The sequence below is a fragment of the Alosa pseudoharengus genome, unplaced genomic scaffold (assembly GCF_046254945.1).
Source record: "Alosa pseudoharengus isolate Yale_2024_CS ecotype anadromous, Long Island Sound unplaced genomic scaffold, YU_APseudo_1.1 YU_APseudo_1.1_scf_14, whole genome shotgun sequence".
NCBI classification, from domain to species: Eukaryota; Metazoa; Chordata; class Actinopteri; order Clupeiformes; family Clupeidae; genus Alosa; species Alosa pseudoharengus.
Window position 1 is genome coordinate 34,611,846 of NW_027468609.1, and position 18,170 is coordinate 34,630,015.

Consider the following 18,170-nt stretch of genomic DNA (forward strand, 5'->3'; position numbering starts at 1 on the left):
TGATTTGGAGTCCTTACGAAATTACAAAATATTAACTGCATACTTGGCAGGTAAAGATATAATTAATATATCATTGGGTGTGCTCCAAATTATTGCAGAAACGCTGTATGGTTCACCGCGAAAAGGCCGTAGCCTATTTGAGCAGTAGGCTAGGCTACTGGACCAGTGTGGTTATGCAGAACCAGCCATAAAAGGGCATTTCCTCTCCTTTTTACATAATATGGTTTGTGTGTGTATGTCAGCATTTGTACTCTCTCCGTAGTTACGAACTCAAAGAAAAATGCACTACGAATAGTTTTCATACTGAACATATTCAACAACATTGTTGAAGGGAAATACAGGCGACATGCATCTTACTCAAATTGACTTCAACTACCATCAGACCTAGCGGCCTATTAATACGTAACGCGCTTACCGCACGCTGTTTTGTTCTGTTCTGTTCTATTCTCAAGTTCCTCCACACTGCAACATGCAACACACCGCACCGCACTTCGGTCTACAATAACGGGACAACTGGCTCCAACGCTGCATATTTGAGGAGGACAACAAGCTGCGTTCGCTGTGATCTGTTTCATAGCGCCGAACCGACAGGAATTCGATAACTAAATTGCTGCAAAGTTGAGCATGTCTGTAAGTCCCATCAGCACTATTTTTTGTAATAAATTGTTACAGTTCTGTTGTGGCTACATGACGAGCATCTGGCTACATTAATCTGTCAAAAGAAATGCGTTTGCTTCCAGAGATTTGAAAAAAAAAAACGGAACATAAATATTCACACAATCTAGGCCTACATGTAGGCTAATTGTGTAATGCATGGAAGTCAAAACAAGCCAGTGGTGGTTTGTGGATGTGCCATATTGTTTGAGGCTACAGCTTAGTTGTTGGCAGTAATGCAAGTTGTATAAGATTGACATAGAAGTTGGCTAACACTTGGGGTAGCCTAATACCTACTACATACATAAAGGACCATAAAATTATCCTATTGAGAATTTGTGATTGACTGAATTTTATTCTAAGCGGAAGTCTAAGTCGATTGAATGTTGCATTCCTTTGCTACGAGTCATCGATCAGTTTCAGCTTGGCCATAAGGTCACATCATTTCACGGTTTTGGTGGATCTTGGACTGGTGATGAGCTTACCAAAGGCAGTCACCCCAAGGCAGTCCACCTCTGAGCTCCCACATTAGCAAGTTTGAAAGTCAGGTAGAATCACATAATGTGACCGCAGTAATCAGCCTACCATGCACCTTCATACAATACATTAGTGCAGTTGTCCAATGCAGTCTAAGTGTAGTATGCCATTTAACCAAATTTGCCAAATAACCAAAGACCATTTGCATTTGCCAGTGTTTTTTGTCCATAAAGTAGAGAGGCGTGACCTGTTGAGTTACACAGCACTGTCTGTCTCAATTCTCACATGATGGGGAAAGAACGGTGTCTGTCACGAGAATATGCGAGCCATTGACATTGCTGATTTGAGCAGCTGGAGGAAACATCAGGAAATGAATATCAGGAAGAGCTGAGATTAGTCAGTGCCATGACCTTTAAACTTGTGTCCTCAGCTGTAGCCTAAATGCTGTGGAGTACTTCTGTTGGTATCTTTAAATTACTTTTTGATGTGAATTGCATTTTAAAGGAGTAGTCTTTGATTCTAGCAAGGACACCATTCTTTTTTACACTTCAAATACAACTACATTCATCGTTGATTGGCTGAAATAGGGTAGCTCAGTGGTTCTCAAACTTTTCACAATGAGTACCACCCACAAAAACAATTGGCTCTCCAAGTACCACCATTATGACCGGCATTAAAAACAGGTGCGTAGGCCAATTCAACTACATATTTTACATTGTACATACTGTTTTGCATGGTCAAGTCTTTATAAAAAAAGACACCTTGGAGACTCCGTGAGTACCACTAGCGAGAGTTCGCGTATCACCAGTTTGAGAACCACTGGTGTAGCTGATACTAAGACAGCTATTTGAGCAGTGTTGCTGCACAATGTTCCTCATTGTGGTTCTGGCACATTCTCATTGATATTAAATAATTTCTTCTCTGGAGAACTTAAATCATCAGTAGGCACGTTGTCATGGTCATCCAATTTAATTAGATAAATGAAACTGATGTGGTTGCCCTGGCAAGAAATAGGTGTGCTCAACTCAATGTCAAAAAGAGGATTTTGGGTGCATAAACAAAAGAAGGACTGGATGAAACAAAAAGTAAACACACTCTCAAGGTTTAACTAATTTTTAAGAAAGCATGTCACAAGATGGACGCGTTTCGGCCTATGCCGTCTTCAGTGTCTCTATGTATGTGGTTGCCCAGCAGCATTGCTTGAAAAGTTGCATATATCATTACCTTAAAGGAGAATTTCCGGCAGTCACAGAGTAATGTCGGTTTGGAAAAAAACAAAGCTAGAGCAGCCAGACAGCTACACTGGGAGCATAATTAAATCTGAGATCTATGTGAAAAATTGGAGGTTTCCAATTCCAAATTGGAGTTTTCCAAGTTTTTGTCCAAGACACTTTGTTCCCAATTACAGAGAATGGACTGGGCAGGATAAAGGATCGCACATATCGGACAGACAGTTTAAGGAACATGTGGATTATTTCGCTCAATTTGATACAAGTTTACTTGATTATAGTCAAGAACTGCATCTTCAAGAACATTGAATAGATAGGTCTTTAATGAGGCAGTCTGGCATCTGGAGTTTTGGTTTGGAGGTGAAGTTGTTTGTGTGGAGTAAACCTACCTCTTCAGATATAATTGGTCCAGCTAGGGCCTTGCCATTTTGCTTGTAGTGGATTGCAATGAGTGCAAGCATGCACAGCCAAGAAGGTTAAGTATGAACAGAATAACAGAATTGGCTCAGATTAAAAGGGTACACTTTGCACCTGTGAAGGTATGCAGCTGGTGATATCACATGTTTAGCCTCAAGCGTAGTAGTTCAACTTCTCAGTGAAACTGTGTAAACCCTGGAGATCTGACTTTCATGGAAGATGGTGTCATGTAAAGACCAAATTCACAAAGAGCAAAAAGGTAATTTTAAAACTAAATTAAATTGAAATAGATGTCTCTCATGATTCCCACCCTTAGTTTGAACCTTGAAATGGGATACTTTAATGGGGTAATAAGTGTGTAAACCTGTATTTGTGAATATTGCTGTCTAATTGCTGTCACTGACACTGCTTTGTTCTTTGTTCTACTTCTGACAGATGCACTTTGAGGCCTCAAGCAGCGTCACGTTGCTGTTTGACTTCTGGGATGTGCATGGACCTGCAGGTACACACAGCTTGCTAATCAAAGGCTTGACCAAAAACACCACCCACCTAGAGACTTCATTCTAACATCATACGTCACAGACATATACACCATATAACGGCCCCTTTTTTTGACTCTGAAGAAGACGCATGGGCGTCGAAACGTTAGTCAGTTTGCACAAATAAAAACACTTTAAGCATTGAGTGCTCCGGTTCTGCTCCTTGGCTCTTGTTAGACCTTGGATCTCCCTTTTTGACTTCTGCGTCTTGTTTTGTGAGCACCAACCAGGCTGAAGCGCAAGTGACCCCCTTCTACGGCCCCTGACTAGTATTCAACAACAGTGTCTACGATATGCTAACACAGACAGCAGTTAATCACCATGTTTAGCACTCATTTGTTACCTGGTACTGGTGCCTTTTTTTTCCAAGAGGCCAACTTAGCATAGGCTTAGCTTTCCATATACAGTGATTTGGATCGAAGGAACCTTTGCCATATTGATCCAAACAGGCGTCAGTGGGATCCTTTCTAGACGGACATGCAGAGCAAATTCAGATTTGCTAACAGGTCTGTCTGGGTTCACCCAGGCTAGATCCAACGTGTTAATGTACATAAATACTGTTATAAAAAATGTTTGGAATATTTGGAACACACTGTCATTTTTAGCCAACTCTATCAATTATACCTTGTGAGATTTTTATTTATTCAGATTTATTGCTTAACAATAAATACTGTAGGGCATTGTTCCTTGATTTCAGGGCATATAACTAACTTTACAGAGCCTTGTTTGCCACTCTGAAGCTGTCTAGACCTGCATGTTGTTGTGACTTGGATGGATGTTGATGTAGGATTTCCTTAGGAAAAAAAGGAAAATGCCAATGTGTTTTTTGCACAGTTGGCAGAAAACAGGGCCAACCAGTATTCTTTGGTTATCTCACAGACTGCTGTGAGCAAGCTACTCTTCCACAGCAATGCTTCATGTTTATGGTAACTACTGTACATCAGCAGAACTGAATCCTGATTGCATTGTGTGTAGGCCAACAAATATGTGCTGGCTTGTTTTGATCTGTTCTAACATGCATGGCATCACCTTGAAACCACTGAGGACATTGGCGTCATGCTTTGCCAGCATCTTGGTTGAGTTTACAGAGACAGTAGAACATATGGTGCACATGTTCCACTTTCCATTTTGTCACCAACAGCAATTAGAGAGCCTCCTGTGTCTTGGGTTAGTAATGCATAAATTATTTAAAAATCCTATCAAAACTAAAGACAATAGCTGTCAGAATTAAACATAATTTCAGTCTTAAAGGTGCATGCACACTTTTTGGTAAATTAGCTTAGTTCTAGTCTACCCCAAAATTAGATAAGTGATTACATAACCCTCTCTGCTCGTTCGTGTCTCTGTCTGACGCTGTATCACCTCAGTTAGCCTATAGCTCCCTTTTAGCTAAAAGCTATTTATCTTCTTATCTAACTCAGGGGTAGAAGGAAAATAAGCAAATTTCCCAAAAAGTTGGTGCGTTCCTTAAAGAAAGGTATTTTTGGTGTGTTTGGAGGCTCATTTCTTAATTTCTTGGATATCAAATAAATAGTATAGCTATTTTGGAATATTTGCCTGCCTGGTTCTGTCTTAGGTCATCCTCTGGTCACATTCTCTCCATCCTTGCAGGGATGGTGCTGTCAGTCTTCGTGGTGCTGCTGCTCACCGTTTTTTACGAGCTGCTCAAGGTGTGGAAAGTGGGGTTGAGCCAGCGTTCTGAAGCCCCTGGTCCTCCTCCCTTCCCTGCACCTTACTCACCTACAGAGGGCAGATGTTTCTCCCCTCAGCCAGCCTGCCTCTCACCCCAGTTGGAGAGCCATGAGAGCATCACCGCTCTGGCCAGTAGCCCCTCAGAGTCCACCCTCAATCCTGCCAACGGCGCCAACACTGCTACCAGCTCCAGCTTGAACAGGTAGGGTGGACCAATAGTCTGTTCATCTCTGGTTGGTATACTTCCTGATCTAAGCGAGATCCTTTCCATTGAGAGCCTTGATGAACTGGTATAATGGATAATATCCTTGGATCCTATAGCCATGTAAAAAGGAAGAATGTTTTATAATTTATTTAAGGATTTATATTTGGCTCTTGGGCTCTGAAAGTTTTTCCAACTTTTACCTGTGTTTTACAGTAGAGCATTGCTAAGCTGTAGCATTATCAGAAGCGTTTCACTTTATTTACAGTGGGAAACTGTCATAAATGTAAAACATATCTAACCACAGCATGGTAAGGAAATGAGTCCTAGATACTTTAACCTTGCATACATTGTATGAATGAATGAATGAGAAGATAGGGTAACACTTTATCTACATTAGAGTGACATGACACTGTCATGAACACATGACACTGTCATGACACTTGAACTCTAACCCTAACCCTAACTTGTTATGACAAAAACCGAATGACACTTAATGACAGAAGCGTTATGTCATAAACGTTTATGACTGGTTTATGACACGTTCATGACTGTGTCATGTCACTCTTATGTCGATACTGTCAAGTAAAGTGTAACCTAAGATAACAGTAACTGTGTAAGAAGATTGTCCTCTCTTCAACCCCTTCAACACTGCTCTAACCCATGTGGCTTGGCTGGCATTACACTGTAATATCTCTCTGCTCACTCATCTCTCCTCTCTCCCACAGCTGGCTCCAGCATGGGCTCCAGACCATCCTCCACATCGTGCAGGTCACCCTGGGCTACATGCTCATGCTCTGCGTCATGACCTACAACGTCTGGATCTTCCTAGGGGTCATCGTGGGCTCAGTTCTTGGCTACTTCCTGGCCTTCCCGCTGCTCATTAAAGTGGAATAAAGACCAGGAGAGGAGACTCACTAGAACGCTTGATTGAGGACACTTACAGGAGAGTCTCCGATGCTCTTGTGTTAGACACTGTAAAAAATACCGCTGTTGACTGTTTGCTGTTGGGTCAAGAGTACTGTTCGAACATGAAGAGAAGGCGTGTTGATACATGTTGCTAAATACTTTGGTGGCACTGAGGTTAATGTGGATTTGAGACAGAGAGGTCTATGGTTACTCTGCTCTGAGGTGCTTTGGCCTTTGAATTATTTCAGACATGAAACTGAACGTCATAGAAAAAGGTGTTTCAAAGGCACAGTACCTTTTCTGTGGTCCAAAAACATCTCATGTACATAATCACATCCAGTGGAAGTGAAGTGTACAATGCTGCCTATACCTTGGTGTAATGATATTTAATGGCCTGTACTGAAAGTATACAGCTCTTGTTTGTATGGCTGTGAGTTTTTTTTTTTTATTACAGTGGAGTGATGGCTCATGACTTGCATGTTGCAATGCTGTAAACTTGGGCCCTTTGTCAGCTCTGTATGTACTTGGGTGGGGAAAAGCCAAATGTGCTAGTCCTCAGAATTGAATGGAGAAAGAAAAGCGGAAAGAACACACCGCGTGGCCTTAGTTAATTAATCACCAGCACCAAGTTTAAACGTTTGAATCTGCCAACAATCAGCAGGTTTACAGTACATCTTGTGACTTTGAAAGGTACTGACGTATTTTTTTCTAATTCCAACTGGTTGTAATGTAGGCTACATGTAATGTAGTTGTACTTTATCTGACTTGTCTTGGCTTTTAGCCTAAATAACCAAGTGGAAATAGAACACAGCCTATCTGACTGTTACCCTTTTTAGTAAGTCTTCAGTACTCTTCCATGCTCATTTGACTTACAAAGTCTCCCTAACTTTGTGATCCTAAACATGAAGTAAACTGACAAGCACTGGATTTTGTGACCACTACTGCCGTGACACTACCATGGATATATTGTTATCGTTGGTGTCACAGGCTTGTGCATTTTTGGCTTGTTTTGTGGTTTGCTGTGATTAAACTGAAATGACTAGTTGCCGTTTGTCTCCCTCTCAGATTTGATTTCCCCTGTATGTTGGATGGCCATACTGTACATTTAGTTATTTTATGAGAACTGTTCATTTGCCTACTGTGAAAACTGTGAAAGTAATTAGAGAGTATAGATTTTGAGTCATTTAGTAATCACCTTTCATTTAATTGAAGTTGATTATAAACACTGAAAGACACAATGAATAGGCAAACATTAAAAAGCATTCATATTTAATTATTCACTTTCTGGCATATTTGATACAAGAGCCAAAAGGAAAAGCAACAGATGTGATGCAGCTGCAGCTGCTTAGAGTTGTAGTAATAAATAAGAACAGAAATGATCAATCTGACATTCCTCTCTAATGCTCCCGACATCCTGGCATCCTGTTTACAGAAACACAATTACACAAATTAATTTGCACTTAAGCTGAGGACCATTCTGCACAAATGGCAGTCCCCGTGAAAACAGTCAGAAGCAATCTGGCCACAAAAGTGGCACTTGACATGTACCAGACCAAAACATCCAAACAATCTGTAAAATGCATAAGGAGTCAGTCATTCTACTATACGAGCATCATTCATAAGTTACAACCAAAGCCCATAGAACATTCCAGAACAGCGTTACGCTCTCCCTAAAGGGCTGCAGTTTGCCAGGGCTTTTCATCTCGTACAGCCCGACAGACATGCAAAAGCTGAGTTGCAAGTGTGGGTATATAGATTAGACAAGCTCCTCTACTCCTGCACCCAGCAGGTGTTTGAGTGAAGTTGTGATATGAGCTTCGGGTGACCTCATCTTGCCTTGGCCTATTTACACAACCAACGGCACCTGCCACATCTGTGTATGCGGCTCAACTGTATGCATGCCATTTTCTCACATTCTTTCTCTGGCCTGCACACATTTCTGCCTAAGACTTACAAGGCCATGGGGGAAAATAAATGATAAGTGCTCCATCAATAAACATTATCAGGTTCTGTGAGTCTGGTGTACTGGCATCACATGAGTTGGCATGGAACAGCGTGTAAGATAGAAAATGGTTACAAATCCAAAACTTAATGTATGAAATTAGTATGAAAAGTCTGCTAATTAAGTTTGGTCCTCTGGAAACTAAAATCTAAACTGAATAGCAGAGGTAAATTATAGCTGAAATGAAAGCAAACACATTATAAATAATAAAAATAATATGATGATAAAAATATTTAACAAAAGAGGAGCTCTCATGTCCTTAGTACAGCATATCAACAAATGTAAAGTTTTCATAGCTACAGTAAGGTAAAAAAAATGATAATGTAACTACACACACAGTAACAAACACTAAGCCTTTTATAGGAATTTTGTCAAATTGTCAGAATAATTTCTCTGGGAAGAACACAAATCTCCAACAATTAATTAAGAGTGGCAAACCTCTTGATGTAACACCTGCAATCATCAGGACTACCATTTCCCTACACACTGTACCAACCCTCACACCAGTGACTGGTTATGCTATATGCTAAGGCAGAAACATTCTCAGTGAATGGACCCTATTCTACATTTACAATACATTCAGTGACTAGACAAAGTAAGAGCAGGTGACAGATAGAAATTGGAGTTTTTTTTAGTGAAACTGTATTGAAGTGTTAAGATGATGATGATAGTCTTCTCAGTGATCTGGATTAGATACCAATACCAGTCGGGCACCACCTATATACTGTGGTGGTACAAAAAGAATAATAAATATGCTTATATATTTCAAATAAGCTGGAAAATTTAAATATAAAATTACATTTTAAGCAAGGAAACATCAGAAAACAAAAACATCTATCGCTGCAGGTTAAAACAGAAAAGGAAATTGAAAAGTAAACAGATGGAAATAAAAGAAAGAAGGAAACATAAAATATTTTGCTGCTGAGAAATGTGGGCAATTCCCAGGTCAACTTTGTCAGTTTAAAACAAAAAAAGGTACTGAAAGAAATTTCAAAAATAACATGTCCACATCCATCCTTTGTGCTTCTGGGACATCACAGGAGAATGTCTGTTGTGTGCTCCCCGTTTTGCAGTGCTTCACTGGGGGAGGCCTCTGGCACCTGTGGCTGCCCGACCTCCAGGACGACCTCCTCAGGGTCGACCACGCTCGCTTTAACCACCTCGCCCACTGACCGGCTCTCCTCTTTCTCACGCTGCTCTTCCTCTTCCTCAACTGCCTCGTTCGTTGGCGACTGGAAGCCACTGTCGTCGTGGTGACGCGGGCTGGAATTCGAGTCAGAGTCGAGGGCAACGGCAGCGGCGTCGATCTCTGCTGGCAGCTGGGCATCTTGGTCCTCCTGCATCACCTGCGACTCCACGGCCGCCTCACTCTCCTGCGAGCTGGCTGCTGGGGTCTGTACTTCCTGTTCTTCTTCCATTTCCTGACATGAGGCGACCGCGTCTTCAGCTTCCTCTTCTGCTGTTGTTGTGGCTCCACTCTCCTCCTCCTCCTCCTCCTCCTCCTTCTCCTTCTCCTCCTCTTCTTTCTCCTCTTCTTTTTCCTCCTCTTTCTCCTCCTCTCTCTCCTCCAAAGACTCAACTCCATTAGTCAGGACGGGTCCATCTGGTTCTTCAGTGTTCTCAACCGGAACCACCATCTCCACCCCTGGGTTGATGAGAGCTCGGATCTCCTGGATACTGTCAGGGGACTTTGGCTCTGGCTCACAGAATGGCATAGCGGCCTCTATAAGGGCAGTGGTGGTGGTGGGGGACGAGGGTATGTCGAGGGACTCCGACTCCGCCTCCTCCATCATGGCCTCGCTCTCCTCCGGGATGCCCTCCACGCCGGGCACCTCCATGCAGGACTCGTAGGCCAGCGGCATGCCATCCAGCTGGATCATGGAGACCACCTGCCGGCGCTTCCTGCCACTGCCCCCTGGCCCTGCGTCCCTGAGCATCACGAAGGAGCCGTCCTGCTCGTTGTCGTCGCCGCCGTACTCCTGGCTCCAGTCCACCGCGTTCTCCCCCAGCAGGTGCAGGTTGGGGTCACTGTTGCTCATGATGATGCTGTCTCTGTACAGGTTGTGTCTTCTCTGGACGGCTGCCTCCTTCACGGCTGTGGTCAGAGAAAAAGAAAGATTTAGTTAATGTGTAATATGCACAGTTCCATTAGTAATGGTCATTCATGACCTAGTCATCCGTGACTTCATGACTTAATCATTCATGATTCACTTGCATGCAAATATTAAAATAGGCAATAAATACGTTTATAACTCTGTCAGCTCAAAAGTGGCATCTATAAAGATCAGTCCATCTTTGCCACAAATATTTCCAGTGAGGAATACAAATATGTTCATGGATGAGCTCTAATGCAAATCATTCTGGAAAATATCAACCAACCACTAACTTTATACATCTCATGTGTGCTGTAAAGTATTAACTCCTCAACAGTATTAACTACAAGGCAGGCTTTGCGCCATCACCAAAAGATTTTAATCATCTGAACAGTTTATTAATCAGAAAACGTTAAACAGAACTGATTCATTTCAGTCATATAGAATGGAAATAATCTCCCTTCAATACTTGAGCAGAATTAGGTAGGATTGCGGCAGAAGACAGAGAGGACAGTGCAAGCCTACCCATCATGATGTCCTTGGTGACAGATTGCAGCACCACCTCCTCAAACACGTTCTCTACCAGGATGAAGTGAGAGAAGTCCGCAAAGATGAGCTCCTGAAACCTCGGCAGATCCTGGGGATGAGACAGGCACACGCGGTCACTGACACAGGCTGGGACATGGGACAGCGAGCGCTTCATCAAGTGCTAAAAGCAAAAGCTCATCCACGGGTACTCATGGTACCGCAAGTATCCAAACATTCACTAGCCCTAACTACACTTACTTCATAATCACAATCCTCAACATAGCAGCTGGGGATAGGACTGACAGAGTCTGAGACAGAAATGAAGTGTTCAACTGAAACTTTAACCCACATTGCAGTCTTTCAGACAAACAAAAACATTCCTGCATTTTAAACAGCAGCAGCTGAGCGGATAGTTTTTTGGTGTTTTATGCCCCCAACGTTGTCTTCAAGGCGCTATGGTTAGGCATGGGTTAAGGTTAGGGTTGGGGTTAGGTTTAGGATAAGGTGCCTTTAAGTCGACGGTGGCAGCGCTGCCTGGAAGACGACGTTGGGAGCATAAAACACCATCAAGCATGTGGATAGCACATATGCCGACCAAAACTGGAACAGTTAACACTCATACAGGACACTCTACACCACTGTATGGAACACTAGGAGTGTCAAGAGCTATAAAAGTCACGAGACATGATATGATATACTATGCTCTTTATGTCCACCTGGCCACATTATGATTTGAATATCAAATCATTATCTCAAACTGCAGGACTGCCTTGTATGGTAAGTGCAAATGAAAGTGGAACCACATCATTATAGACTGTGACCCGAGTATTTAAGAAATTCAAGAAATCATACCTGTATCAAACAGTACCTGCCCTAACAAAAATGCATCATAAAATGTTATAGTGCCCAGACTACCTGTACCCACAAGTACACTTACATTGGCAAAGGATGGAGCGAGCTGCTTGAGCATGAATGGAATGATGATCTGCAGGAGTGCCTCCCTGAAGAACTTCTTGCGCACACTGCTACTGTCATAGTCGTATTTCTATAAGGAGGACACACGGCACACAGAATATCAAACGACAACAATCCAACTGCAGGCACACCAATTTTCATTTAGTTTATGATAAATATTTTACATGTTGGTCTGCCTCTAGGGCTTCTTCTACAAGATTAAAAGTGTGACATTCACTGGAGTCACCTTGGGGTGGCACTGTCATATATGCCTGCAATGGTGTGTGCAGAATTAATGCATGTGCATATGTGTACATCTACATATGTGTTTGTGGATGTGTGTGTGTGTGTGTATTTGTACCTTTAACACTCTGTCCTGGCAGCCTTGAATGGCCTTACACATGTTGTCGCCTTCCTGCGACCCCAGAGCCTGATGGAACATCTGCTCAAAGGTGTACACGGCATTATCCATCTCCTAGAGGAGAGCACGAGACAAAACATTGTGTTATCATTTAATCTGATCATTAATTCATCAGTGGAGGTGAGGCAAGGCAGAGGACTACACAGACTGGCATGGCATTGCCATAATGGCAGCCTTTCCCAGACAGTTTCAATGCAATTCCCACTCTTTCCACTGGGTGTCAGCACTACCTTAACAGTACATGGACATCTGTGTCATGGGCAAAGCCTGATTCTATCTCTCAGCTGCATGCAATCCTTCAGCAGAAGTTGCGTACAGAATATCATCATCATCACCATCATCATCATCATCATTATCATCATCATCATCATCATCCTAATCTATCCCAGTGGGCTTGAATAACATCACAGTGCAGGCACTGCAGCTTTTGATAAACACTACGTAGGACTCAATGGTGGCTCCACACTGTGCTGCTCAGTCTTATGAGAGTCACGGATTTCAAAACAGACTAGAGCTCAAAGCAGCCCATTCACTTTACATAGTAACACAGAGGGATGGATAGAGGGGATGGATAGATGAATGGACGGGCAGAGGGATGGATGGATGAATAGATAGAGTCAACTGATGGATTGACAGAGATGGATATATGTTCAAAGTGATGGAGGAAGAGATGGGTTGGTGGACAGAGGTATGGATGGCCAGATAGATAAAGTAAAATGATGGATGGATGGATAGAGGGAACTGATGGATAAAGAGATAGATGGATGAATGAACAGAGGTATGGATGGATGGACGTATAAAGTGAACTGATAGATGGAGGATGGACAGATGGACTGACCTCCCTCATGAGGATCTGGGCCCTGTGGATGAAGACGGAGGGGCTGGAGAAGTCGAAGCGCTGCTGCAGGCCGTCCAGACTCAGCTGCTCCACCTTCTCATAGCAGCTGCGCATCTTGACCGGGTGGAAGGCCAGCATGGACAGCTTCTCCATGTGCTAAACACACAGACACACACGACCACAAATACATTACATATACTATATATGCGAGCAGTAAAAACAGTTTGCACAAAAAAATACTGGTACACCTGCAAATAAATTTCCTGTCACATACGCAAACAATTAGCCAAATGGATTCTTAATATTTCAAATGACTATCAGAAAATTAAAACCTGAATACATTTTGTAAAGCCGTAGGAAGCACATCAGTGTGCTGATGCTGTGCAGTGTACTAGATTGCAGTGCAGAAGCAAGCATGACCCTAATCCTGCTCCACTGAGCGACCCAGTCGTCTCCAGCCCTGGCTGAAGCTGAGTGGGTTAGACCAGGTCATATATGGGCAGAAGTGCTGCCACAGGGGCTGGACTGGATCAGAGTTCGGACCATGAGTTATCCCCTGCAGCAGTCAGTTAGCGGGCTGATGGATCGGCAGTGCACAGTGCCGGCCGCTGTTCAGCTCACTGATCGATGAGTGCTGTTTCCAGGCTAGACCAGCAGGGAGAGCTGCCAGCTGCGTTGTGTCTGTGCGGACTCAGACTACCGCACGGCACCCTGGGATCAATACTGGCTACAAAGCATCTGAAGGACTCAGCATGCACAGAAAGGAGAGGAGGGGACTTTTGCCTCAGTCCTGCCTTTTACTGTTTGACAGTCTAGGATTAACACTAGGTATCCTATATCAGCTGAATGCCATAGGGGTATGGTATTAGTGTGCTGAGAGGTATTGCATGCATACATTCGCCTCAGTCATTTAATACTCTCAAAAAACAGAAAAGGTGAAATATGAAACTTCTAGTCATAGTCATTGGTCCTTTCATGTACAAAGCAGATATTAACACCAATCCACACAGTGGTCAGTACTGCTAGGGGTGTCAGTGTTGTTTGTGTACAGGAACGTCAGTCCTACTCATCATCCTTTCCTGCAATACTCTGGTTCTGATGTTCCATACACACTGACACAAAAGCAAGGGAAAACAAAAACACACAGCAAAGGACTTTGACACACACAAACATACCAGAGACTTCATCACCTGGCTCATCATAGAAAAACCAAGACTATTCTTGGTAACTTTAACCCCCTTGTCACAAACATCCCCGTCCACCCAGGGCCATAACACCCTATGTCCTGACTCCAAGTCGTGCTCTCACCTCGCCCAGCTTGTCTTTGCCTCCCTGGTTAAGCGTGTTCTTGCTGACCTCCACCACCTCCCGGAAGAAGATGTCGCGCACCTCGGCGAAGCCGCGGCTGGTGGGCTCCATGAGGGCCTCCAGGATGGAGCTGATGAACGGCTGCACGCTGCCCCGCAGGAGCTGCTCCGCTCGGGGCCACACCAGCGCTGGGAGAGAGAGGGGCCGGGGGAGACATCAATAAGCATACGTGTACCAGAGGTGCATTCAAATTCACAAACATAGTCGAACATTCCAAACAGTTATCCGTGAACGCTTGAGGTACTTCTCCGCGAACATACAGTATGTGAAGGGTTACTGTTAAAATTAAATGTTTATACCAAATCGTTCAAATTTAACATATTTACCACAAACGTTTCCTGAATTTGAATGCACCTCAGTATGTCAGTGTTCAAATATGTGGCCTGTTTCATTTCAGTGGTACTAGACACACACAATGGTGAAGCTGAATTTACAACGGCTTAAGCTTAGGTGTCGACATACGTAGATACACACGATGACACATATGAAACAGTTACTTTGTAAACACATTTGAATTGGTCTCGATAATGTATTGCTTATGGTCAATGGATGTCACTCAAACATGAACCATGCCAATCAAACCCCATCATGAACAATGCTGTTTTGCATTTTATTGGCAATGGATATTACACTGCCAGAGTCACTAGAATGCAGTCAGGCTACTTGATTAAATAGGGAGCTAGAGACACAGAGATCAGGAGAGAGAAAGAGAAAGAGAGAGAGAGAGAGAGAGAGAAACAATAAAGAATATTAAGTGTCAGGCCTGGGAGTGTCAGTAGGCTGGCATGAAACGTGAGATTGAAAACTGAGGTTTTGAACACAATGGAAATCCTTCTTGTGCCAGGTGGCCATTCTCTCTGGTCCACACAGGAAGAAATCACGCACAAACGCCGCTCAGGGGGAAGCCTGAATGGCCCAGAAAAACGCTGATATCCAGCAAGCCAGGACGAGCTGGTTTCCTTACCACAACAACTCGATACAACCAATATCAATATCTAGAAAGCCAAGCAAGCAGGTTTCCTTTGCAGAACTTCTTGTTGTGGTCTCACAATGGCACTGTTGGTTGACAATTTAGACCAGTTATTGCAAGCCAGCACTACCAGAGAGGAGTTCAATCCTTTACCTGTCTTTTCAGGACCAGTAAATCTACTATGTCTGATTATTATTATACGTCATTAGGCGTCTGACATTCAACATGCCACAGGTGTGTTTGGAATGTATGCAATGTTTTATATGCTGCGTGTTTATTGGCCAATGTGTTTATATTTCAACACGTATTGATTTGATTCTTTGAGTGTCCATATCAGATGTCACTCGAGTAGATGGTTTATTTCTGTATGTGCATAATATGACATTTATCCAACCCAGGTATTTGAGTATGATGAGTATGAAGTGTGTGTCTGTGTGTGTGTGTGTGTGTGTGTGTGTGTGTGTGTGTGTGTGGAGCCCTTACAGCGTATCTTGCCGGTGACGTGCTCTTTGGAGGTGATGATCTGGTCCATGTCTGTGCGGAGCGCAGCATCCAGACGGGGGCGCTGGGACTCACACACCTGCACCAGCGCCTCATGCCTCGCCCGCGTCTGGGACAGCACCTGCCTGTACACTGCATCTGAGACCTACACACACACACACACACACGCACACACACACACACACACACACACACACACACACACACACACACACACACACACACACACACACACACACACACACACGCACACACACACACACACACACACACACGCACACGCACACACGCAAAACCATTACATACAGTAAGAAAAGTGTACAGATTTTTTCATGTCACATTGAATCAAAGTGAAGTGTGGCTTTTTAAGCGATTAGACATTAGAGTAGGTCTACTGGAACACAAAGGACACAAGGACAGAAGTAAAGGACCATGCTTCCCAAAGCTCAACCTATTACCCGACTAGAAGGATACTGGACTATTCATCTCCAAACACAGTTTCAACCAAATGAGTGGAGGTCAAAGGAGGGCAGTCCTCACCAGAATCCAGTTCCTCTGTCTCTGCTGCAGTTTGCCCTTCAGCCGGGGGCCAATCGCAGTCCTCAGCTCAGGGAGCAGGGTCTCCATAACCAGGTTAGCCAGGATCTACACACACACACAAACACACACACACACACACACACAGGCACACACACACACACACACACACAGGCACAGACACACACACACACACACACACACACACACACACACACACACACATAGAGGGTAAGCATTTCGTTATAAGAGCTACATCATTTGAAATTGGCACCCTTTGAATTGTTGAATTCTATTACGTTCAACATCCCACAACACTGAGTGCACCCATCCCTAATTGAGGTCATCAACTGATGAAGAGGTGATGACATGCAAAGGGTGTGGCTCTAGATGGGGCAATGCCGTCTTTTAAAAAGGGCAACTCAAAGCACCTTTGAAGTTTGAATGCAGGTGTAGGTGTGTTCAAAAACGTTCACGCGTGTGTGTGTGTGTGTGTGCAGGGATAGGCAATATTTATGATACATGTATTTAAAATACATATTTTGTCATTTGTATTTTATTACTGTAAATTTAAGAAAATTACTATATATTTTGTATCAAAATACTTTGTAGGTGTGTATTTTTGTATTTTAAAAATATTGAGATTCAGCAAGATGATCCAGTGCAAGATGAGTAATGTGTAGGTTCCTCACACACACAATACCCCCCCCCCCCCACACACACACCAACCTCAAGTTTCTTGAGATCTTTAACCATTAATTTCATTAGAACTTTAATTTTAAAAAAACACATAGAAACAGGTATGTGGTTCCCCTGCAACATTGCTCAAAAAGTTTGCTCACATATCATCCATATCTATGCCCATTGGCGTCAATATAACCTCATTTAACATATCTCTATATGCTATATATATATATATATATATATATATGGTACACTGACACAGAGAATAACACAGATATATATATATATATATTCTCTGTGTCAGTGTACCATGAGTTTGAAGTTGTTATTGTAAGGTAATAGAACTGAATTGGGTTGCTGCATTGGATTGGGAGCCCATTCTGTGGCTCTCAGTAGGTTCAGTGGTTAATTTGTACCACTTGACAAGTTCAGTTGTGACTTTGTGAGTACATCTCTGACAGTAGGCTATGAGATGTTACAGGCAGGTCAGCATAGTTGATCTGTTGACTGTTTGCAGATTTATGGCATGCCTCATAAGCAGAGAAAAGTTGTTAAACGCTGCCCACTCTATCAACGGATTCAGTGTAGTGATGAAGGAATAGATTAAATAGACAGATATGGAAGGTTTACAAAGTCATTTTATGCTCCCTTTAAAGAGTATTTTTACAAATACAAAATACAAATATACAGTATTCTATTTTGATACATGGCGTGGCTACTGAATTTTGTAGTTCATGTTGATACACTTAAAATTAAGGTATTTGATATTTTATTTGAAAATATATTTTGATGTAAATTTGCCCATCCCTGTGTGTGTGTGTGTGTGTGTGTGTGTACTGTATGTGTGTGTACATGTGTGCGTATGTGTGTGTGTGTGTGTGTGTGTGTGTGTGTGACTGTGTGTGTGTGTGTGTGTGTGTGTGTGTGTGTGTGTGTGTGTGTGTGCGCATGCATGCGTGTGTGTGTGTGTGTGTGTTTGTGCGTGCATACATGTGTTTGTGTGTGTATATAATTAAGGTTGGCAGAGGTAGTGTTGAAACCATGGCTGACGACTAATTAGTTGCGAAATTGAGGCAAGTAAAGAGGGAAATGTCCACCTCCTCTTGCCCAACAGGGTAGATTAACTCTGATCCTTGGGAGCTCACAAGGAAATCA

At 43.0% G+C, this 18,170-nt stretch overlaps 2 protein-coding genes across 3 annotated transcripts in view; one reads left to right on the top strand and one right to left on the bottom strand.

The window, feature by feature from the left end:
- Window positions 1-260: 260 nt before the first annotated feature.
- Window positions 261-7,164, top strand: slc31a2 (solute carrier family 31 member 2). 2 transcript variants are annotated; one of them, XM_076284793.1, is made up of 4 exons: window positions 261-630; window positions 3,213-3,279; window positions 4,928-5,210; window positions 5,939-7,164. In XM_076284793.1, the coding sequence occupies exons 1-4, from the start codon at window positions 625-627 to the stop codon at window positions 6,105-6,107; spliced, it is 525 nt and encodes a 174-aa protein (XP_076140908.1). In that variant the 5' UTR covers window positions 261-624; the 3' UTR covers window positions 6,108-7,164. The 2 variants fall into 2 exon arrangements, with proteins under 2 accessions (XP_076140908.1, XP_076140909.1); XM_076284794.1 differs by lacking the exon at window positions 261-630 and adding an exon at window positions 656-3,036.
- Window positions 7,165-7,371: 207 nt separating this feature from the next.
- Window positions 7,372-18,170, bottom strand: part of niban2a (niban apoptosis regulator 2a) — a 37,860-nt gene continuing 27,061 nt past the window's right edge. Inside the window, exons 7-14 of the mRNA XM_076284789.1 lie at window positions 16,335-16,439; window positions 15,777-15,939; window positions 14,264-14,451; window positions 12,956-13,111; window positions 12,058-12,171; window positions 11,680-11,787; window positions 10,740-10,851; window positions 7,372-10,216 (exon numbers count right to left, since the gene is read on the bottom strand). Of these exons, the coding sequence (XP_076140904.1) occupies window positions 9,156-10,216; window positions 10,740-10,851; window positions 11,680-11,787; window positions 12,058-12,171; window positions 12,956-13,111; window positions 14,264-14,451; window positions 15,777-15,939; window positions 16,335-16,439 (2,007 nt within the window). The 3' untranslated portion in view covers window positions 7,372-9,155. The remainder of the gene's footprint in view (window positions 10,217-10,739; window positions 10,852-11,679; window positions 11,788-12,057; window positions 12,172-12,955; window positions 13,112-14,263; window positions 14,452-15,776; window positions 15,940-16,334; window positions 16,440-18,170) is intronic.